We start from the raw sequence: 24,730 nt of genomic DNA, 5'->3' as shown, positions 1-24,730 counted from the left end.
TGCCGGAGCTCCATATCAGTGTGTTTTCCAGAAACGTGCACGCTGATGGCATGCACTTCAGGTTGCAATGTATTACAGGCTGACCTTTCAGAGGCCAACTGTTAAGGCCAGAAGGCAGCTTTACAACCAGGGGGCTGCAAGCGCGCAGCCACCTCCCCGAGCTTCACCCCCCGCGCAAGGGAGGTGAGCGCGCCCCAACCCTCCGGCGGAGCGGCGGCGCCCCGGCCCCTCGCGGGGCATGGCAGGCGAGGCTGCCCCGCGCGGCCCAGCGCCGGGGGGAAGCCGCTCGGCAGCGCCGGGGCCGGGCCGGGCCGCTACGGCCGGGGCGGCGGCGGGAGGGCGGCGCGGCGCTGTGCCCGGCGGCGGCAGGGCGAGGGCCGCGGGGGGCCGCGGGGCGGGCGCGCCGCTGCCGGTGCCTCAGCTCGGGCGGCTCCTGGCGGCGGCGGCGCTCGCAGCCCCTCCCGGGCGGCGGCGGCGGGGCCCGATGGCGAGACCCGGCGCTGCGTGCCCGCCGCCCGCCCGCCGGCTGCTGGCGGCCGCCCGGGCGCTGCTCTTCTGGGCGCTGGTGTACGGCTACTGCGGGCTGTGCGCCTGCATCGCCGGGCTGCGGCTGCTCTGGAGCATCGGCCGGCGGCCGGGCGAGACGTTCCGCCGGACGGTGCGGGAGAACCCCCCCGCCTGCCTCAACGACCCCTCGCTGGGCACCCACTGCTACGTCCGGATCAAGGTGAAGGCTCGGGGCAGGGCGGGAAAGGCCCGAGCGCGCCCCCGCGAGCGCGCCCCCGCCCCGTGCGCGCGGCTACCCTGCGCGCTCCCCGTGCCCGCGCGTCCCTGCCCCTGCCCCTGCCCCTGTCCCCCCGGCCCGTCATCGCGGGGTCCCCGCCGTGCGCCGCGGCCGCAGGGAGGAAGGGCCCCGGTCCGGGCCCCCCGGGAGCGGCGCCTCGCGGAGCCGGGGAGCTCCCGGGGCCGCAGAAGGCGTCGCGGATGTCCTAGAGCCGTGTTTGGGGTGAAACGAGTGGCGAGCCCTTAGTTCTGTGGGGTCCGGGCAGGTGCTTTTTGGCAGGTGGCACTGATCTGAACTAGCGAGGCTCCCCGCTGCTCGTGATCCGCCTGCTTTCTTTTTCCAGCATCACCGGGAGGCACGCACATGCTTCTTCAATCCTGTGCTGCATTCTTCTTCCCTACAGCGCCAAACTGCAAGTGGCTGGGTGCTGGGGAGTGGGGGCTGTGGCAGGACGGAGAGAGCTCTGGGGTCAAAGCGAACTCTGTCGATGTGACGGTCGGTCACTCTTTTCAGGCAATATGAAACCTGCTTGCCATTGGCTGCTGTATGGCTTTCCTACATGTATCGTACAGACCTGGACAGATTTCAGCAAAACAAAGACCAAAGCATGTTTCAGATAAGATAGCAATGTCCTACATGTGTCTTGGGGGACCGCAAGGACTGTTGCAATAACAGAAAAAAGGGAGCTGAAAGGAGCACCCGAAAAGGTAGAGGGTGGGCTTAGTTTGGGGCGTGTGACATTTAAACTGCTGCTGTGCAAGTGACGATCAAATCTGTATGGGTAAAGGCGATGTCCTTAAAAGCAATAAATAGATTAAAGTAAAAGCACTGAGGGCAAATCCCTAAAGGACACTAACTGAAAGAATCGGAATGGAGGAGGGAAAACCAACTACCTATGAAATGAGAATCTCTGGAAGAGAACTGAGAAACTTCTGTTATTTTAAAGGGGTCAAAGGCAGGGGGTGATACAGGGAATGGTGAAGATGATGTACTGGACCTAAAACGTAGTGAGAAGGTATCAGCAAGTGCTTAGAAATGTACAGCCATTTGTACTTCTAGGGACTCCAAATTCACTGCCATCCCAAAAGAGGAAAAATTGGTGTAACTTTGGGCAGAACTGAGCCAAAAGTTCCTACTATATCGATAGTGAATATGAAGATAAGAAAGCAATTATTTCCATTCCAGAGCTCTTTCCAAAACCAAGATGTAAGTTCATGTTTTTTTTAGTTGGTTGGTGAGTTAGCAGTGCCGAGGTATTTCAGAGAATCTGAAGCATCTCAGGCAAGAAAAACCTGTGCAGTTGCGATCCTCAACATGACATGAGATCTTGATCTACAGCAAAGGCAGGGATTTTTTCTTCCCTTTTTAAAATAGCAGCGATGGTGCAGGCTCTGACATTTGTTCAGCAGCTGTATGACCTTTCTTCCTGCAGTTTCTTTCACATGACTGCTAAACAGCACATTGTATTTTGTGAGTTAAGTCTTTGCTGACTTGTGTAACCACCCCGTGCCAGAATTCAGTAGCCTAGTAGGCTTAATTTCAGCTCAAGGACTTGACCTTGAGTTAGTGTAAGCTTGCATTTATTCACTTCAGTGGCATTTCAGTGTTCAGCAGCTGGACTGCTAACAGTGAGTTACTTGCCTGCTGGTAATTCTTGTAAGATCCATTTTCTTAAATGGTGCATCATAAATAGTGGCTAGGGTAGAAAGAAGATGATTACATTAAGGCTTTATTTTCTGAAGCAAGTCTGAAGCCTTGAACAGTAAAGGAAACAAGCAAAAAGTACTTGCTTTGTAGTTGCTTAACTTCGATTGCTTTATGTTTTTAAGAACGCATGGCATCCTTTATTGTGCCACACTGCAATGTGATGGTTTTAAATAGTTTTTAAATAGTTGCACAATCTTAGAAACTAAGTGAAAGTTTGAAAGTGCATTTAAAGTATACTATGTCTTAAAGTCTTTCCACAAAGCACATGCCCTGTCTGTGTGCAGAAAGGTCCTAGCTCCTGCGATGATCTTCACTGCCTAGCGTCCATGCCAGGTGTGTGCTCTTTCAGACCCATGAGTGTGCTCATGGCTGAATTGACACGCAGTCAACACAGCTTGGCACGCAGCAAGGACACCCTGCCCAGGACTGTAGCAGCTGGGGTGTGGGATGCTCAATTGGGGCAGTGGTACCTGATCTCAGGAACGCATTAGACTTCAGCTTTGAGAACGGACAATTTGATTTTTTTTTCAGGGACAATATGTTATTCCTTAGAGTATTGTCTAAAGCCATTTTCATTTTCAAATTCCAGTACAGCAGTTCTATGCCGCACTAAAAACACAATACTTCTTCTTTCGTTCTAGGATTCAGGGTTAAGATTCCACTATGTGGCTGCTGGAGAAAGGGGTAAACCACTCATGCTGCTGCTTCATGGCTTTCCAGAATTCTGGTAAAACTCCCTACAAGCTTTTCTTTTACAAATGAGGCTGCTTAAGATACCTGAGAGTGATGATCAAGCTTAAATATCCTCAGAGTGAACTTTTTTGTATATCTATGAATACTAAAAGCATTAAGTTCTAGTAGGAAACAAGCCATTGAAATTTTTAACTGCAGCAACCACAAAAAAAAAAAAATCCTGTAGTCTGACTTAATCCAACTATCTTTTTTTACATTGCCTGTACACTTTCATTCAAATTTTGGGGAGGAACTACTCATTTTTAATGAACTTCCCACTTGGAAAACACATAACATTTACACTGACATGGCTAAACTTAGGAATTACAGTTAAAATTAGGAATTATAGTAGAGGGTGCTAAAATGAGGATTCAAGATATGTGTGCAGTATGGATGGCTTTGTTAAAAATACTACATGTAAGTTTTAACTAGGGGAGGGGGAGAAGAACTGTGAGCTCTATAGGCTACTTTGCAGCCTAATTTCAGAGTGCTACTCAGGGAAGGAGGCTCTATTTTTAGTTCATCATAAGATGAATGATGAATCACAACCAACCCAAAATGTTTGTTTGTAACAAAGAAAAGCGGTCATGTGTCCAGCATTTGAACAGAATTTCTTGAGCTGTCACTGGCAGATTTGCCTAGTGAGGCATGGCATGCAGAACTTACACCTAAAAACAGTAAGTGAATAGAGGAAGTGGTGATGCCTGTAATTCAGCAAGTTAAATGATCCTTTTCCTTCCTAAACTCAGATATGGAGCTAGGCTCCAGTGTTGGAATTGTGATCTTTCAAGCTGGACTCAGGTCATGCCATGATAAAGTGACCCAGATGAAACAGAGGTCAGTTGTCTTCCCTTAGAAATTTCCTGGAGATACTAAAGGCATTGAGGATGACGGTAGAAAGTCATATTTATTACTTTACAATACATTTTCAAAGAAGCAGATTACTCTAATAATAAATTTCTAATTAAAAGTCTAAAAGCTGTAAACGTTGATTAGAAAGTCAGTTAGACGGAGGGGAGTTGCATATTCTATGCAAGGATTATGCATATCTTGCATAATATGTATTTAACGTGTATTCTAACACAATAAGACAGCTGAGACTAGAGCTAATTTCCCCTACAGTGGGAATAATATGCAAAATTCAGCATTTTACGTATTTATTCTATTGAGATCCAGTGTATTGTTTTCAAAATTCAGAGCTGTTTTCATGGTTTGCAATGGTAAATGATAATTAGTCTATAAATTAGTCACACTACAAATACTGATGTTGGTTTGTAAATTCAGTTAGTGCAGAATTTTAATGCAAGAACAGAGATTGTTCTGAGACCATGTGATAAAATAACCACAAGAGATTTTAAAGCAGCATCAGCTTTGTACTGTTTGACTAGCAAAAAAAAAAAAAAAAAAAGGATAAGATTCACAGTTGCAATTCTTAATTGTAACAAATCCTCTGCCTTCAAATGTCTCAAGGTTATAAGTAGGACAACTATAACCAGACAACACTGGCCTTAGCAAGTGACTGAGTACGTCTGAAGATGATGAAAGATCACTAAAGAATATAATGCAGCAAAGCCATTAAGTGCTTTAGATGTACAGGAACTTGAAAATCAATACCAATTTTGTGGAAAGACAATATTCAAATATTTGAAAATGAGCATGATGTATTGAGACAGCTGAGTACCTATAAAGATATGTGCTAGCTCCTAAATTTTATGCAAGCTACCCTTCAGAAATAATGTGATCAGAAAGTCACAGAATAATTTCCATTATTCAGCCTTATGAAAATGAAGGCATCCACCAGCTTTTCCAAATTATGCCTGCAGAACAATTGTCCAGTAGTTACATTTCAGATAGGGTTAAAGGATTTCTTTGGATATAAAGCCCAGTCAGCCAGACGTTTGGTGACTGATGGACTGTTGTGAAAACAGGAGATGAGGATAGCAACGAGACATGTCTAAAACAAACACAGTTTATTTATTTATTTATGGGCTTTGTTGATTCTTCTTACTCAAGGATATATGATAGCTACAACAGTTACCATGGCAAATTCAGCTTCCAAGTTATTGTATAATGCCTTTAAAAATTTAATTCCTAGAGATCTGTGCTAAGTATTGCATTTGCATTATACAGCACTGACATGAAAAGATTCTGACTGTTCTGTTTACATGAATACAAATTTCTATAATTAATGGGTATTATTGTAATATTACTTACGGTATGTTCAAAATCCCTACTGGGCTGGAGGCAAAGCTAAAGTGGAACAGCCAATGGACTGATACAGACGCTGTTTGAATTAAGGTAGAATTCTGTGCTTCTCTCATGATACCTGATGATTCAAATTCTTTGTATCATTTATCTGAGACTGTTGAAATGAGAGCAGAAATAAAACCTAGATCCTAGCAAAGAAGGATTCAGCCATTGTTACATAGACCTAGAAGGATCATGTTTTTTGTGTACCTTTCTATTGCAATGTAAGATAAGGCCATGTGTTTCTTGGTAGTGGCTATTCTGAAATTTATTTGGTTTTAATTAACAATTGAAGGCAAGTAGTTCTTGTAGGATCAAGCCTTCCATTTTCTTATTGTTTTTGCTTTTATAATGCAGTCATCCCCTCACTATGTACTAATACAGAATGAGGAATAGCCCAGGACTTATTAAGTTATTTACTTTGTATGTCTTTAAAGTACATAATGCTATCACTCTTTTCCATAGAAATGCAAACAATACAATACTTTATGCAGTACCAACACACTGTGAGATTGCTCTGGAACAATTCTGGTAGTATAGCAATACAGAGGTGTACATAATATAAATCATATGGAAGTCACCAAGTTTATTTGTTATTCATTGTATTTCTTTGGTTAATTTAGCATATGAATTATCTGACATTCCTTTTCTGAAGAGAAAAAAAAAAAAATCTGTCTCTTGAGGCATATTTCCCTAGTCTTAACAAAATTTGCATGTGAACAAGCCAGGGAGGAAAGAAAGCTTGTCAGACCTTTCTTTTTGGATGATATTATGGTTACAAAGATAAAACAGAATACTTCTCTCTGTGCTCTGCTTGCCTGCTTTGCCAGCAACAAAGGGACCATGACAGACTCTAGACACTTGAAATATCCAGGCTCTGGCCATGCCCCCTCTCTAGCAGCTGCATTTCCTTACTGGTGAATTCAAGAAGGGAGCACAAAATTGCTATAGCCACAAACAACTATCAGCATACCACAGAAAGAAAAAAGAATCTCATTGCAAACAAAGCCATGATAACTTACGTTCAGCTATCTGGGAGCAAAAGCATTGACTGCATTTTGGTATCATACTGCTTGACCTTATAACTCTGACTTTTTTTTTTCTCCTTTGTTAGGTATTCTTGGCGCCATCAATTGCGGGAATTTAAAAGTGAATATCGAGTGGTGGCCCTGGATTTGAGAGGTTATGGAGAAACAGATGCTCCTTCTCACAAAGAAAATTACAAGTTAGATTGCCTGATAACAGATATAAAGGATATTTTGGAATCTCTGGGTGCGTTAAAAGAGAAACTTCTCAGATCATAGACAATTTAATTTTCTGGGGAAAGAAAACACATTAATATCTATAATTGATTTCAAAAAAATGCATTCTGTTTAATATATACCCTTCATAGATGTGTATGGATATAAAGCTAAGGATACTCGTATTTTATGGACTATTATCAATACTAGCAGAAAAAAATTGTTTTCCGATTGTGACATGTATGTCGGTGTAAACAATATGTAAAGATGATTTTCCATCATAGTTTAAAATGCTGTGAAATCCAGCAGGACAAACCTATGGTCTTTTCCCCTAACTAAACAGACTTTCACTTACTCCTCCTACCCATTGCACTCAATGGGTACTGTTGTAGATTAGTCTAATAGCACTTGCAGACAAGAGAACTGGTATCAGGTGAAATTCTTCTAGCACAAACAAGATAGAATAAATGTTGTGGGCTTTCCAAATATGGTGACAGTGCATCTGCTGTATTAAAAAAAAAAAAATCCCAAAATACTACTCCTGCATGGTAGTCAGTGTACAAGAGCTGAATCACTGTGTCTTATGCAACAGTGAAAGCAACAGAACACGGAATACATTGCTCTCTGTGGCAAATACATGGTGTGATGATCTTGAACTAAAGCAAGTCTGCAAACTTTGTTCCTCCAGTTCAGCAGGAAATATAGCTGTTCTGGCAATAAACTAACACCTACTGAAGGGTATTTCTCCTCCATACCAATAAAAGGATGAGATTAGACCCATTCTCTGAACCATTAATTCCTTGGATACTCTAGGGATACAGTACTAGGGATAAGTACAACTTCCTGCATTTCACATGAAGAAATAGCAGAGCAGTGATGCCAGTCTTAAGGTTTGAATTTAGGATTTGTTTTGATTGTGATATTTGAATAGTGTCAAAAGATTGGGCAGGCTGTCCCCACACTGTGTTTACATTTTCCAACTTTCACTGGTTGTGTTAATCTCCATGGTAATGCCATGGTTATGCTTGTGAAGTACTCTCATCATAATGCAATTTCATAGGGATTTAAATATTTATGGGGGGAAAAAAAAAGTATTTCTGAGGCTTCCTATCATAGTTTGTTCTAACCCCAAGGTAAATTCTTTTGGAGAATAGCCATATTATATATATGGCTATTAAGTGTAATTCCCCCTTTTTGCATAATGGTGGTGTTTAATCCTTAGACAACCTCCCATATTCAAAGCAATTCATAAAGATTAATTTTGTTCAGGAAGGGCTCAGGACATCTCAGTCTTTCCGTTTGTGGTTTCAAACTCCAAACTCCCTAAACACAGTAACTGTACATGCATTATAACGACTGCAACTTAAATCATGTATTTGACCCTGAATTGGCTCATATGTGAACAGTGTGGCTATTTGGATGCCAAATTACTTCAGCTTCACATTTACACTTCAAGTGTGATTGAAGCTAAATTAAATAATTTTAATTATGTGCTAAATTTTTAGCTATAATAGTGCACTTTTTTTTTGCCTTTAGTAATGGAAGCAATAATGTAACTATGAATATAGTTACATTAATACATGTGCTGGACCACCTATTTTACCCAGAAATTGCAATATTATTTATGGACACAAATTTCACTGAAATAAAAGCACAAATCTGTGTTTATGTGGTAGGATACAACAAGTGCGTGTTGATTGGCCACGACTGGGGAGGAATGATCGCTTGGTTAGTGGCTATATGTTACCCTGAAATGGTGACAAAGCTGATTGTGGTTAATTTCCCTCATCCTTCTGTGTTTACAGGTGAGTTTTATAATAGTTATAATGTTACATATGTATATGTGTTAACCCAGACTATTTGCATTTTCATTAAGATTGTGTTTGCTTTGAGGTTGCTTAAAGAAGAACCAACTGCTTGCTCTTTTAGATGTTCAGTGGTTAAGTTACCAGAACTCAGTCCTCCTCACAATCTGGACTGTATTTTACGAAGCAGTAAAGTATTAGGTATTTTACTTTGGGAAATAATTTACTGTAGGAAGTGGGAGTGTTTGCAAGCAAATTTACTGATCTTTTTTCTTAATCCTGGAAGGTTCACAAAAACATAATTTTCATGTACATGAACCTGGCAGGATAAAGTTCCCTGAACATGAATGTGTATTGCATTATGCCTAGGTTAAGGTCTCACTGCATTATAAAAACTGTACAAAACAGCCTTTGTATAAGTGACAATCAGACTTTTAGTGTTTAATCCTGATTTAGGTGACAAATGAAACACTATGATCCTGTACAATATTCATTGCAACAAGACAACTTCTTCAGTCTGCATACGAGAGGAATGTGCTAGTTCAAAAAGAGTGCACTAGCAGAATTTGTTCTGTGATAGGCTTTGAGCTTGTCTGCTATCCAGAATGACAAAATATTTCATAGGTATTAGATCTGTGTTCAGTAGTTACAATGACAGTAGTATCTCACTGATTTTAACTTCTTAAATTGCAGGCTTTATACTGTTTCCATTCTGTAATCACCCCACTTGCCCAGAAATAGTTGAGAAAACTCAGTGAAGCTTTAATTTTCATCTCAGAACCGTTCATACCTATTGTTCTCACAGTGTTCTTGGCCACCTTTCTATGGTATTAAAGAATGTTTTGCCAGGTAGTTAAGCTTCACTTACCCAACAAAATGTCTGTACCACCACTGGAGCAATCAGGAGTTTTTGCAGCATTTTCACTAAGATTGGGAGCCAGGCTGTACAGAAGCAAAATACATATTACTATAGCTTTTCTTAGTATTTGTTTGCATATTTTTAGAAGTACAAAGCATGTTATGTAGCTTGATAAAGTCTCCCTGGAACAAATTTGTTTGACTGTGGATTAAATGAAAATGGCTTATAAATGGAGTATTCTCCATTGCCTTTAATATCGTAATCTTTACTATGATAAAAGTCTGGGGGTTAATTCTTTTTTTATTTACACAATTAATTCTGTAATAGCTGTTAACATCCTCCCAACCACTCCTAAGGGATTATTGTATTCATGCATTTGAAATCACTTGATCTTTGTTACATATCACTACTTTGGGCATACCTTAATGACTTAGTTACTTAATGCATGCCATTTCTCATTGCTAACTGATAGCAATTATGATACCAGATTTTTTGAGAGTTCCTTCCTTAGAATTTCCATCTCAGGATTTTTTGACTTACCACTACATTCACATATCCTAACATCAATGGACTGGTAACAGTGCTGTATTTGTTAGGTTAAGCAATGAGGTGGGGAAGTCTCCCTATTAGAAAATGGTGATTTATCCTTTCCCAATATTGACAAAATCTCTATAATCCTCTTAGTAAAATTAAATATTTAAACAAAATATTTGTACGTCACTCAATAGTGGAAATATTTTAGTTTAATAACATATTTGGAAACATAACAGTAACATATTAGCACAGAAAAGTCAAGTAAGCATTATTGATGATGGTCCATTAATGGCAAAATGCAGTTTAGGAGTGTGTAAGATATGAGTGCTTAGAAGGTAGCTGAGGCTCCAATTTACTTTTTTTTTTTTTTTAAACCCATTTTTATTCACTACTAGAATGGGAGTGCAACTTTGCTTTTCTGAATTTGCATTTCTAAAGGGTAGGTTCTAGACCTCCTGGTATCGCATACATTCTGTGCTTGCTTTTAGAAGTTAGACACCTGAATGTGAGTGTTGGCTTTTGCAATTTATCAGAGACACAAAATTTCAGTTTCAAAAAGGAGACTGCAAATTTGGCTATATCACTCTTCCGTTATATATTCTTCAATGTCTTTCAAAAGTGGCAATGTAATCTTGATTGTGGTTCTTGAAATTGCCAAGAAAGAAGACTTAGAAAAATTCTGTCCTTTCATGACCAGGATTGATGCTTCCTTTATAATGTGAGTGGATTATCATCTACAGATTTCTGTACATCACATCTTTGATGACAGAAATACATTAAGACAGAAGTAATACTTGCATTTATGCCTCTTATTCTACACCTGAAAGAATGCCTTAGACTCGCTACACAAATAGATCTCTAAGTGAAAATCTTACCATGCAATTAAACTCTCAAATGTCAGTGCTCTCACCTAATCTGTGGCAGGCTTTGCTGTCTGTTTCTATTACCACTTATAAAACAAGAAGTATATTTTAATGGCCACATCATATACTTACTCCTGAAACAGTAATCATCTTATGTAACATAGCATACTTGAATGTAGTATTTTTAAAGCATTCCTTTAAGTTTAAAAAATAGTGATATTAACAGTAATTTGCTTTGAGTCATCAGTTTTCATTTTTAATTCATGGGCATTTTTGTTTCAGAATACATTCTACGACATCCATCACAATTGATTAAATCTGCTTACTACTTCTTTTTCCAAATGCCATGGTTTCCTGAATTCATGTTTACACTAAATGATTTCAAGGTGAGCAAACTGAGTGCTCTTCTTTATATATTTAACTGTCAGCAATGGAAGAATTGCCTACCTATGTTGGTGCCTTCTGATGTAATGATAATTACTGGAAAAAATACAGAGCTTTCTGATTTTTCTTTGGTTGTATATATTTATACAAAGTAGAATATAAGTATATACCATCTGTGGGATTCACAATTGCTTTTGCATTTCTGGCAGGTACATCCTTTTAACCTCCATCTCTACAGTGTGTTGCTCCACCTCAGTAGTCAGCTGGTAATATTTTACTTGTGCCCATGCCATGGGACACATTTGGTGCCTGGAGAACTCCTGCTGGCTTAGGCAAGGCTTCCTGTGAGTGGTGGGCTATCCTCTCATCCCTCACTGCCTGCTTCAGGGCAAGCAGGCTGGGAGTCTGGCTAGCACATTCTTCCAGGTGATTAACTATGCCCAAGAAAACAGTAAGGCCAACACCTTACATAACATTAAACAATCAATACAAACATGTAGAAGTGGAAAAAGCAGCTGAAGGCATGCATCCTCCCAGACGCATGCAGCCCAGTACCGTGCTCCTGGTGCTGCATGCCTATGGGACTGCGAGCTGGGGAGCTCCCATCTCCTCCCTCTCACCCTCTCAGCTGCTGGGGCCCATTCCTGAAAAAATTGTGTGCCTGCAGCCTGCCTCTGCCTCTCACGTCGCAGTGCAGAACTGAGTAAATTGGTGATACTCATGTTTGCCTATACTTTAATTATTCTGGAGTAAGTTACACCAGAAATAAGTTTAGTGTGTGCGTTACAGATAGCTCTCCAATAAAAACATTTGAACCATTAATTCTATTCCCAACAACGTATAAATGGATTTTAGAAAGATGTGTCCTCTTGAATGAGAAAAATAACATTTCTTAGATATCTTGGGCTTTTTATTCTTCCTGTGTAGGTTCTGAAAAGTTTATTTACCAGCCAAACCACTGGAATTGGACGGAAAGGCTGCAGATTAACAGGAGAGGATATTGAAGCTTATCTGTATGTCTTTTCACAACCTGGAGCATTAACTGGACCCATCAACCACTACAGAAATATTTTCAGGTCAGTGTAACAAGAAATATTTTCTTGAAATATTTTATACAGAAATATTTTCAGGTCAGTTACCTTCCGCAACAAGGTAAAATATTCTAGAGACCTCTAGAGGCCAAAAACGTTATCGTGTCTTCTGCCACCAACATAGAAGAGAAAAAAGACAATTGTTTTTAAAGGTTCAACAAGTGATGAATGCGTTGAGTGTCAAGCAGCCTGATGCAAAGTTAATTTTATAATGTATCCACACAAAACAGTGAAACAACCAGAGTGCTGGTAAGGAAAATCTTTGTTCACAATCTGATAAAGTGAAGCCTCTTCCTCACTGACAGAACTCATGGTAATCACAAAAATTCATCTCTAAACGATACTTGCAAACAAATATTTGATGTTAATTTGTATTATAGCTCCAAGTAAGTTACCCTTACTTTTCCTTATAACTTTACAAAACTGTGTCTGGTTTCAATTTTATTGTGCTTGGGCTGTTTTTTATTAAAACATTAGTTAGTTTGTTTAGTAACTAACCCTTTTTGTTAACCCCTCTTTTTTTTTTGTTCTTACATAGATTTCATATTGCTCACTGGCACCAGTGAGCATGTATAGCAGGGAGCAGGCATAGACTAAGACTGAAAGCCAGCATCATAGGAAAGATTTTTGCAAGCTTAATATTTTCTCAAACAATTTTCTGATGGTTTTAACTTTTGTGGAAGTCACTGGCTTAGTGGCTGACACTCCGTGGTTATCTACCAAAAGCTTAACAGGGCCAGAGCATCTTTGATTCTGCTTATTCTCTATTTGTGACTTGCAGCCTCATAGCTAGCTACAAGGAATATACCAAGAGGAGTGGGTTTGAACTCTTTAGTCCCTTCCTGCCACCAGGCTTCAGCAGTGCTAAACCTCCTGCGTGCCTCTCTAGCTTCCCTAAACCCAGCAAAGTCTCTGCAGTAGATGAACCTTTCATTTTCCCTAGACCAAGCTTAGTGCCACCCTTACTGCTCTTCCTGTGCCTTCCATGCTGACCGTGGAACTACACAGCAGGGCCCCAGCATAGGGCTAACGAGGAGCTAGGGAGGCAGGAGCACCCTAAGCCTTGCTCGTCATATTTGCTGTAGCACCTCGCACCTGTGAGCACACATGGACCAGCTGCTTCTCTGACAGTGACAGGGAAGGAGCTGTGGCAGCCGGCAGCTGGATTGCTGTGGGATTCTGATGGGATGAGAAGAGTTGCACATGTCAACTATTGTTTCAGGCTTTTTGCAGGCTCAAGAAAGAAAGCTTAGTATCAGTTATTAATCAGAATGGATTTTCACAGATATTAATTACTGTTGATCACTATTAATTACTGTTAATCACTACCAATTCCTGTGTGTGTGTGTGCTTATGCACTGTTTGGTTTATTTTTTTGATGAAAGTGGGCTGGTACTGGTCACCTACATGTGAAAGGTTTCCAATCCATTGCTATTCATCTGGAGTTTCAGCTCTTCAGGGACTATTTTTTCTAGGAAGTTATTTCAAAAGAGATGATTGAAATTACCTAGTTCCATCCATCATGAGCACATTCTTGTATAAATAGCACAGCGGTCCTTCCATTCACTGTACTTTAGATACAGGCCCAGGAGAGTTTTCCCAAGGGAACAAATCTTGCAAGGCACTTGGCACAAAGGAATAATAATGAACTGTACAGTAGTGAAAAATATACATAAAAATAGTAAAGGTATCCAGAATAGTTTGAAACTTAAAGAGATTAATGTAAATGTACTGAACCAGATCATCAGATAAACAATTAAAAAAAATGATACTATGAATGAGCTATGGTTCAGTGGGTTGGGTCAGTTTGATTTGAAAAATGAGACCTAAATCCACTGCTACAGAAGTCATTTTAAGAATTTTCCAAGTTCATCCATCAAAATGAAATTAAATAATTATGTGCAATTAAATAATAATGTGACATTTTATTAATAATTCTTGATGTTATATATAAGTAGAGAGGAGGAATGTCTTCGAAGTCTCCAGTTTTGTCTGACATTAAACTAATGCATGCCATCTTTGTTCTTTGTCTTTCCTTTCTTACAGAGTGTAGTTTCTTAACTAACTGCTAGGTTTCAACCTAGCACTCTATCTGTCATAACAATTCATTCAGAATATCATTTTTATACATTATTGGTTTAAAATTGTTGTTTGAGCATCAGCATTGTAATGATTTGTATCTGATCACAGAATCTATTCTAAATTGTTGTATATTATGTTGCACGTTGCTTGTTATATTCTAAATGTTGCAACCAGCAACAATATCAGACACATAACTTTAGCATCCTTAAAAACAGTTAGAGTACTTTGAGTCACATTAATATTTTATTGGTGTTGTAGAAGATAATACAGAACCTGGAAAGCTTGCAATAAGATTATATGTGTTTATTTCAAAAGCTAAGTTGATTGAAACCTGTCTTGGTGATTTCTATAAAACAAGACTAAACTAAGTGTATTTTATTTTTAAAGCTGCCTACCTCTGCAGCACCATGAAGTCACCATGCCAACCCTGCTGTTATGGGGAGAAAGAGATGCCTTTATGGAAGTTGATATGGCAGAAATTACACGGATTTATGTTAAAAATCATTTCAGATTAACTATTTTGTCTGAGGCCAGTCATTGGCTCCAACAGGATCAACCTGACATAGTGAACAAGTTGATATGGACCTTTCTAAAGGAAGAGACAAGAAAAAGAGAATGACTGTTTGTACATGTTTTAAGGGGTCTACATAAAAGTTCTTCAGATTTAAAAAGTAATTGTTATCAGGGCCATATTTCCAGCCTGCCTTCTATTTTGAGCTCTGTTAGAGAAAAGTGTTTTCAATGTACTGTACATTTGGACACCAACGTTACTGCTAAAAGAAGAAGTGAGTATGAGAATATCTGATACCAACATTGGTTTTACCTGTATACTTGTATTTTGCACATGAAAACACCTGCCTTAAGATATATGTGTTTGTACAGAAAGAAAATCACAGAAAGTTGCTTGGTTTTGTTTTCTCCCTTGCTTTACAGTCTCAATGTGTGGTGCCTTTTACAAATTTATAATGAAACAATGGAGCGGTGCCATACAGAGGGAAGTCATGGGTTGTCATTCTCAATTTGCCTGATTTTTTAATGTATTTTACCAGTAAACAGTTACTAACTCTTTTTATTATCTGTATTTTAGCATATTGAATGACTGAAAACTTTCTGGGCACATTTCTAGTCTTCAAGTGAATAATGACACGGATCTTGTTGTGTTGTTGGATGCAGCTGCTTTGTGTGATGCATTTTTTTCCTTTTGGACTGAAAAATGGGAACCTGTACACTCAACATACCTGACCAAGAAGAATGGAAAATTACGATCTAATGTGTATCGAGTCCACCTCTGTCCAATAAAATGCACCTGACCCTACTCCCTGTACCTGGCTTCCTGCGCAGCGCTTCCTCAGCGCAGCTTCCAGCTGGGGAGCCCGGGCGCGGAGCAGCCGCGCTCCCGCTACCGGCGAAGGGGCCGGGGCCGGGCTGCGAGGCCGCGCCCCCTCCCGCCCCGCCCCTGTGCCTTGCCACGCCCTTCTGTGCCCCGGGGAGGGCGGGGCCAGGCGGGCCCTGCGGCCTCCCATTGGCCGCGGGCTCCCCCCGCTCGCTGCGCGGCGGCCCCGGCGGGCGCGGGTCCGGTTCCGCCTTCGCGAGTAGCGCGGGGCGCGCAGCCGAGGCACCGCGCGCCACCGCCCCGCCTGCGGCACAGCGGCACATGGCGCGCTGCGGCGGCGGCGGCTCCGCGCCGAGGGGCCCCGGCCCGGGGGCGGCGGAGCGACAGCGGCTGCGGGAGGCGTTGGCCGAGCAGCTGCGGCGGGACGTCGGCAGGTGGGCGCGGGGCGAGGCGAGGCGAGGCGAGGCGGCGGGGAGGCGGCGGGGAGGCGGTAGCGGCGCCGGTAACGGTACGGGTGTGCTCCCGCAGGCTGCTGGCGGAGGGGACGCGCTGCGACGTGACGCTGCGGGCGGGAGGCGCGGAGCTGCGGGCGCACCGGGCCGTGCTGCTGGCCAGGGCGCCGCGGCTCTTCGCCCCGCTGGGCAGCCCCCGAGAGGCGCTGCGGCTGCGCGGCGTGGGACCGGCCGAGCTCCGGCGCTTCTTGTGGTGAGTGCGCGGCCGCGGCGGGCCGGGCTCCCCGCGCTGCCTGCTGCCCAGCAGCCTGCGGGTGCCCTCCCGGAGCTGCCCGCTTCGGCACGGGTCTGGAAAGTGCGGGCGGGCTTCGGAATGGGACCGGGGGGGAAATTGCACAAACCTGGAATGTGTCCTTTAAACCGACTGCGGCTGCTGGCACCGCCGAGAACAGCACTGCCTGCTGGAAACCGCGAAGGAAGCGCTGCCGAGGGGTGCCCGGCCCGGCACAGCGCGCTGGGACGCCAGAGCCGGGAGTACCGCGGCGGGCGGCTGCTGGTGCGAGGGCCGGTGTGCGGCCCTGTGCCAGCTGTTGGCAGCGATGGGGCATCTCACCGGGCTGCTAAACCCTGGGCAGGTACCTCTGGGGTGCTGGTGCTGCTGCACTGAGCACAGCCGTAGGCACTGTCAGACTGTAGAAGCCATCAGGATGTGCCTAGAAAATGCGCGTGCTTCTAGGCTTTAGAGAGTTGGAAGAGGAAGGGGAAAGTGTTGCAGTTGTAGAGTTTGGTCATCAAAAACGGCGTAGGCTGACCTCTCCCTGTGGGTGTCATCCATCCTTTCCTTAAAGGTGTAAAGGCAGCTAATGGCTAAAATATGTATTCAGGATATTAAAACTGCAGTAAGTATGAAAGAATGCTTTGCTTTCAACTTTGTCTGCATTTGCTGAAAGGGATATAATGATCTCCAGAGTATTGCAGGTTCTCCAGATGTTCTCCATGGTTCTCCATGCTTTTAAGTCTTGAAAAACATATGTTGATTCAAAACAGTTCACCTAAATTTAAATGTTTTTTAGTTTTTAACAACTCTTCTTTTTTGAAAAGAGTTCTCAAACCTTTCAAGCCTTAAAGTCAACCTCCACACGTATTCTGAAGGACATACAAAGTGCATTTTGCAAGATGGTTGATTTTTCTTCATCTTCAATGCTGTTTGACATTTCAGCTTTTGAAATCTCTAAGCTAGCACACTGTGGAAATGTGTGCCACAGAAAGCACTGAAGTTGGACGGACGTAAATGACTTTGGACCAAGGAAAAGAAGCAGCACTGGTTGAAAAGAGCCTAGCTTCATTGTTGGACTGATGACTTCTGCTTGTAGCGATGGTACTTACAGCTAAGATATAAATGACTTTGATCTCAGCAAATCCAAAATAGTGCCTTGATTTACAGCTTGAGGTTGAGAGGAATCTAGCCTACTTCATCTCCATGCTGAGTTGTAACAAAGACCTTCATAAAGACCCATTGTTGTGGTTGAGCTCCTGAGAGAAAGTTGTAGTCTACAAAAATTGTAGATTTTATGGTTATAAATAGTGTTCTCCTATCAAACAGAAGTGGAAGGCTAGTGTAGTATTGAAGCATTCATCAAAGCTGTAGAAAAAATCTCATTCCCACTTCCTGTTTGCATTTAGCTTTTTTTTTTTTTTTTTTTTTTTTTTTTTTTTTTTTTTTAGCTTTCCTTTGGAATTTAGGGATATTTTTTTTCCCACAAGCTATATTTGGCTCGCATCTCAGCGTGACATACTTCTTTGTGCCCCTGTCCCTCTTAATCAGGAAGGACACAGCTTACAAGTTACTTGCATGCTGAAGGCTGTGCAGCTCATATTGCCAAACTTCTGAGCACTTTTGAGCAGGGAGGAGGATGTGGTGAACTTCATGCTCTTTCTGCACAGCCTCAGCATGAAGTAGGTGAGCAGCTGAGCACTGTTTTGTTTGCGTCCCTACGCTTCACTGTCTGAGGACACCAGGAAGAAACTGTTGATCACCAGAAGTACAGCATCTCTATTATAGACACTGCTCACCCCCCATTTTGTCAATATGACAGTAATGTAGTATTGACTCTGCCCTCCAATAGCTTTCTGTCCAATCTTCAAAAATGCAACCAGAAAAGGTCAACAACTGCAAGCACATCACTGTCAGGAGTTTACTGCTCCAGCAGGGTTCTGCAGTCTGCCTTGAGAGGCGAACAACTTAGCATACCTGAAGGACAGCAGTTTGTCACGTGTCATTAGATTATTAATATAATAATCTGTCATCTAAGAGGCAATCTGCTTTTTACCCTTTGTCCCATGAAGGGTAAAAAAGTACATGAAGTTACATAGAATCTGTATTTGAGTTGACTACTTGCTGTGGTAAAGATAATCTGTTGAACTAAAGCATGTTAGGGGAATTTGTTCCTTAAGATTGCTAAGGTATGAGAAAGGAAAGAATTCTTTATAGGTTTGGAACCTACATTTTATTACTTCATACCACTTAAAAATGCAGAAAAGCACAGGTATGCAAAATATGTATGTTACGTGGTCAAATAGTAGCTAGATGAGAGATTAAATTCTATAGATCATCAAGCAGGTGTATGCAGAACATATACATGTATAGTATATACGCACACATGCGTGTATGCACACACAAACATCTACCTATGTGCAAATTAACAGAATGTTTGGTCTTGGCTATGCAGTGCTTTTTTAGCAAGTCTACAGCCTTAACTGAAAATCACCTCAACTCATTGTAATGCCACCATGCTTTTAGGTACTTTAACTAAAATACAGGTAGAATGGCTTCCAGTAGAGTTCTAGTGGGTAGTTGATTTTTTTTTTCTGTGTTTGTTACCAAGGCAAAATGAATACTTCTAATAAATAAAGGGGGGTATAAGTTGTATTTATGGACACGTGGGGGCTGGGGGCTGTTTTCTTAAATGTTTTTGGTTGTCTTAGTTTGTATTCTCCAGTAAATACTTTGGTGATCTGTGCAGATCTGTGGTGATCATGAGTACAGGTCTGAAACTGAGCATCAAGATGTTATTAATGTCAGGGCCTGCTGTCATCCAGCTGAGGAGAATCTGCCCAAATGTAGGTAAGATTCAAAATGAGCACCTCCTCGGCTGATAGACTAGGTAGAAGTTTAGGCTGTTTTGTGCCTGAGCTAGATGTTTTTCCCTGTAGTTGCAGTCTTGATTTGGTAAGTGTTTTAATTTTTAACTGCTGTATTTTTAAATATTCACCTGCATGCTGTTTTAGACCAGTATTAGAAACGTTATGGGTAGGATAATTGTATATCATAACAAATATCCCTATTACACCATATAACCAAAGGAAAAGTTTCTTTACTGGTGTGTGTTACTTTAAAGTGTGCGATTTGTGTTTTTTTCCTTTCATACACTTATGTTTATTTGAAATTTCGAATGGCTTAATAATGTCACAGTGTTTCAGTACTGGTTTAAATAAATAAATAAAAATGGCAATATGGCATTTCAGTATGGAAAAGATAGCTTTAGAAATCAAAGTCTAGTTAGTACTCTCATTATCTCCCAGTATTTGTATTAAAGGGATGTGATTTAAGGAAGGCCAGAAGAGGACCTAATGACAGGATGATAAAGTTAAAAAGCAATAAATATGGATTAAATACAAAGGAATACAGTTGTCATTGTGACATTTACAGCCACAGGGATCAATGCGCAGCACCAGCAGTTGATTCAGAGTAGACCAGCCAAGGCTTTGACCTTGTTATGTTTGTATAGTTGTGTATCAGGCAGTAGAAGGATGCTACATCTAGTATAAGTACAGAGAAAAACATTCTTGAAGGTGAGCTACCAGATGGCATGATGACAATAATCTTTCTGTAGACTCACCTTTCCTTTATAGAATAAATTTTAGGCTGTAACTACTTACAATTAGTACAACAAATGCCCAACAGCATTGTTCCAGTTTCATCCGTCTTGCAATCTCCCTGTTGTCATGTCTGTCAGAATCTTTCACGTGTGCAGGGAATGGCAAACAAGCCAGAAGGTTGGGGTACCTGCTAAAATTACATGACCTCAAGCCAACACCACAGAGGGTGATGGTTTAGCTCTATTTTTAGATTGACCTTCTCTTGCATGTGAGGTTTCCATAAAACAGTTGTACCAAATACAACACAATTTGTTTGTGCATATTTGTTCTTTAAATACAACTAATTCACAGTTAAAGTTTGTTTGCTGTAGTTATAAACAGGAGCTAAGCTAGTCACTAAGAATAATCACTTTGCTAAAGCAAGGAAGGTGGGAGGAAAGGAAATACCTAAGATACTACGTGAAGCTTGTAGACTTTATACTATATCTTGTTGTGTGAGTCCTGGGGGGGGGGAACCAGAAGAAAACCTTCACCATGCTGACATGCCTCTTTTACTTAAAAAGAGGCTTTCAATGCATGCCAGACAGTCATAATGATAATCTTATCTCCACCTACACAGAAACAATGAGTTTGTTTTATTATTTTTTTTTGATCCATGTTTAAATGTAATCTCAACTTCTTAGGGAAATTTGAGAAGTTAAATTGTCAAGTAGCAGTATATTCAGTATATGTGACATTGATATCTTGCTTTGGAAAATAAAATATTTTAATGCCATGGATGTACACATCACTCACTAGGGAAAAAAAATCAATTTATGAGAAATGGGCAGAAACCTTTCACTGGGACAATGCTTGCTTAAAGGCCATATTCTTCTTCTGCTAAAATTATTAGCTTTAATATAGAACTGCAAAATTGAAATGGCATCTGCACGAGGCACTGAAGCAGCAGATGTATCTCATGAGAAGAAAGTTACTGAAATACTTGTCACAATAAATCAATTCAATTAAAATAACCATCTTGGCTACAAAAAGCTGAGAGCTGTCAAGCAGATGGTTGTGTTTTTTTTGTTTCCCTTTAGATTTGCTAAGAATCTTGATGTGATTCAGGTAGGCTGAGGTTGCACACATGACATGCCTAACTTACGATCACAAGGACTCACCACTATAGTGGATTGCTGAAGTATTTTTGCAAGCCCTCCAAGGTTAAATGCAGTGCATGAAAATGTTTGCTGGAGATTTCAATACATTAAACCCTGGGTAGGAAACTGTTCAGAGATCTCCTACTTTTAGTGTTATTTTATTGAAAATAGGTAACAGATCTTGTTTATTTTGGCATTTCATTGTGATGATACATAGCTTTACTGTTTGAGTAAAACTGCATGATATAGTATTTTACACAGCTACAGAAGATATTTCGTGCTAATCTAGGTACTACTTGAAGTTCTAGTAGTATGTGCTATACCAAGTTCTACTGAAAATGGCACACAACATCTGTAAAAGTTGGAATAAAAGAAAAAAATGCTTTGTTTTATCTGTGTCCATTTATTGCATTATCCCCCACATTAAAAGCAAGTATCCTGTTTGGGGCATCTGCTTGTTTTGTCCCTTTATTCTAAAGTTACTGCAGTATTTTTATTTTATTTTTTTTTTCCCTTCCCAGGACAATTAAACTGATGTGCTGCCAAACAGTAGAATTACCCCTTTTCATACAGGTCAGACTTGTGTGCTGACGGCTTCATGCTATCTTTAGTATTTCTGATCAAGAATTTTCTGATGGACTTTAGCATTAACAGTTTGTACTGCTAGCTGAACTTAAGATAAGAAAAAAAAAAATCAAGATAGAAAAGTGACCCTCTCTCCTAGCGTTAATGACTTGTTCAAGCCTGCTTTGTCATCTCTTTACTAATGCTCTACAAATCTCAGCATATATACAACATGTACAAGATCCTGTCTGTTTAAACACTGATCATTTAAGAACTCGAAAAAAGCACTTATCTAGTGACATGGATGATGTGTATTCATATATAAATATGTATGCGTACATACATATGTACACATATATATAAATAAGGAGAATGTGGGTAAGGAGAAGAAGGCTGGTAACTGTTTTCCCAGATGGGCTTTAAGTGAAGGACTCTCTCTTAGAAAGTAGAACCTGCAGTAGGGAGGATTTAAAAGGCTGCTGCCTAACTAGTAGAGAATATGCTTTTAGATTTGGATAACATTTAAATCCAGTGTTCTTTCATGCTGGTTTACAACTAGGCTGGGACAGTAAGAGTGGCTGTCCTAGCAGGTTTCTATAAAGTGTGGTGGTGGTAGTATTAATTCCAGTGACTACATATTCTTGGAAATAAGAAAAATGTATTTCTCATAATTTTAACTATTGCATCTCTTTTAAAATAAAGCCTTTTCCCACCTCTCTGCTTTTTGGTGTTGTCTCCATGGTCATTAGTGGTTTGGAACGCGTCAGTTTGGGATTTTGTTACACAGTAAGGAAAGGTACTTAACTCAAAGGACCAAAGAAGTGGACTGTAGAATGATTTTTCAGATCTAGAAACCAGTTATTTGGTTTTGGTTTAACAGCATGTAGACTTCCTTGTTGTACTAACCGGTGCCATTTTTATCAATTTAAGCTTACTGATAACAGAATCACATTTCTAAGGTTTCTTATGTATATTATCTGAAAATACTCTGAGGATTCCATAGAGGTTTTTGCCTTATTGCCTAGCTTATTATATTGCCTATGAGTGTGTTTTTGAGTTACTGGCAGAAAGAAAGCAAGAACATAACAACAATTATTGTAATGGCAAAGCAGTGTACCTATTATAACCAATTTTCTTTCTCCCTCAAAGTCAATTTGTACCATCCTTACATGGCAAGACATGGCAAGTATGCAACAGCAACAGAAAGGTGAAAAAAAATAAATTCTGGAACAAATTTAACCTAATATGTTAAGAACAAGAAGCTGTATCATGAAGAGAAAAAAAAAAAAAAACCCTCTACCTAATCCAATCCTTTACATACAGGAATTACAGAAGATGATTTCTTGATTTCTATTTATCTCTTCTCTGCCCTTTTACAGCAGTGTTCAAACAGCATCTTCAAATTACTGTTCCCAGTATAAACAATAAATCCTTTTTGCCATGGAATGAGTGACTAGAGGCAGATCTGCAAGTATATATCTACTGAATCCAAAGTAACTGTAGCCCTTTTGTTAAACTTTGCTAACTTCATCTGTCTGGTATAAAACCACTGATAAAACATGTTATCTGTTCACATTGACTTTTTAAAGCTCCATTAAGTTGCTGAAGAAGAGCATCTTTTCATAAATATGAGATCTCTGCAATCACAGACTGCAGGCTTTGTTAGCCGTTCCAGATCTTGAGCCTAAAATAAGCTGGTAAAACAGATGGGAAAGTGGGAAGCTGGAATTACTGTATGGGCAAAGTAAAATCCTTTGGGTAATCTTAACTGTTAACATTTTCATGCTTTCAAGCACTTCCTCTGAAATTAAAACATATATCTCTAAAACTTGCTATGGTTCTGTACTTGTAGCCTTGATGTTAGAAGATCTTTATATTTTGATTTTTTAAATTGATTTTAAAAGGACAATCAAATATCAAATGCCTTTTCTTAGTCATGCTAAGATTTATAAAATCAGTGATCTATTATTACTAACACAATTTGCTTCTGCTTTTGCTTGTAGTAGATGATTATAGTAGATGGGGTACGAAGAGCAGATGAAAATTTTGTTAATTGAAAAAGTTGATGGAGATAAACCTTTGTTCCCTGTAACCTGGCAATACATTTTATTTGTAATGCTTGTTTATGCTTTTTGAAGCATTACAGAAATGCGTTTGTTTTCAGAGAGAGGTATTGTTGTGATGATTTAGTGCTGTACAATCCAGCTTTTTTCTGTTCCTGAACTTTGTTAGTTCATGAAATGAACTATGTCATTTTAGACTTTTTGTGTTGGTCAATTAAAACATTACATGAGTAAACTCAGTGTCATCTTTTAGGCTTGTATATTCATCTGATAAAAATCTTCAAGAATCAGAGGAACTGGCTATGATGAAAAAAGTACTGGAACCCAAATTAATAGAAGAAAACAACATCGCTGCTCTTCAGAACACTCAAACAGATGTAAATTGTCTTGGGGATGACGAAAGCACAGCAGCTGAACAGAATGCTCCAAGCGGAGCTGTGCAGGAAGAAGTGGCTTATGTATCTTTTATTGAAGAGGAAATTTCAGAAGTAGCCATTGATGCAGAAAGCAACAAAGCCATGGCAGGTAGGTTTGGTATATTTTTCTTAACTTTATTGTTGTTTTGTTTTTTTTTCCTTTGAAGTAATTATCCAAAGATTTATACGGATGTAAAAATGAGGGAAGAAGTTAAAGCTATTGTTGTAACACAACCTACATGGATATTCTTTGCTATACCTCAGTCTCTCACACTTTGAAAAAATGAATTGCTGGAGAAGTTTGGCAGAAACAGTTCCCTACCAATATCTAGCAGAAATCTGAAAGGATGTGCCAGGCATTGGGCGTGTATGTCGTCATTGCGTCCTGTCTTTTCTCTATAATGCAGCAAACTCGAGTCCTGAGCATGTGGGACTTGCACAGAACACAATCTCTCCATTCCTTTCCTTTTCTAACAAATTATACAAGTTCCACTGTGCTTTATTTCGTGAGGAATATGGAATCTTTCAGAGCCTTTCCTACTACAACTGTGAACT

At 40.6% G+C, this 24,730-nt stretch overlaps 2 protein-coding genes across 2 annotated transcripts in view; both read left to right on the top strand.

The window, feature by feature from the left end:
* Positions 1 to 484: 484 nt before the first annotated feature.
* EPHX4 (epoxide hydrolase 4) lies at positions 485 to 14,948 on the top strand (the record flags this gene model as incomplete). The annotated part of the gene is made up of 7 exons (XM_084291555.1): positions 485 to 727; positions 3,133 to 3,218; positions 6,585 to 6,742; positions 8,388 to 8,516; positions 11,055 to 11,158; positions 12,084 to 12,232; positions 14,717 to 14,948. The coding sequence occupies 7 exons, from the start codon at positions 485 to 487 to the stop codon at positions 14,946 to 14,948; spliced, it is 1,101 nt and encodes a 366-aa protein (XP_084147681.1).
* Positions 14,949 to 15,983: 1,035 nt separating this feature from the next.
* BTBD8 (BTB domain containing 8) overlaps positions 15,984 to 24,730 on the top strand; it is a gene marked incomplete at both ends in the record, with an annotated part of 33,379 nt that continues 24,632 nt past the window's right edge. The window contains 3 exon segments of the mRNA XM_084290931.1: positions 15,984 to 16,096; positions 16,191 to 16,367; positions 24,013 to 24,284. Coding sequence (XP_084147057.1) covers positions 15,984 to 16,096; positions 16,191 to 16,367; positions 24,013 to 24,284 — 562 coding nt within the window.

Source organism: Netta rufina (genome assembly GCF_964035555.1).
Source record: "Netta rufina genome assembly, chromosome: 8".
Classification (NCBI taxonomy): Eukaryota; Metazoa; Chordata; class Aves; order Anseriformes; family Anatidae; genus Netta; species Netta rufina.
The sequence above is the reverse complement of the archived record's forward strand: the minus strand, read 5'-3'. Positions and strand labels throughout refer to the sequence as shown.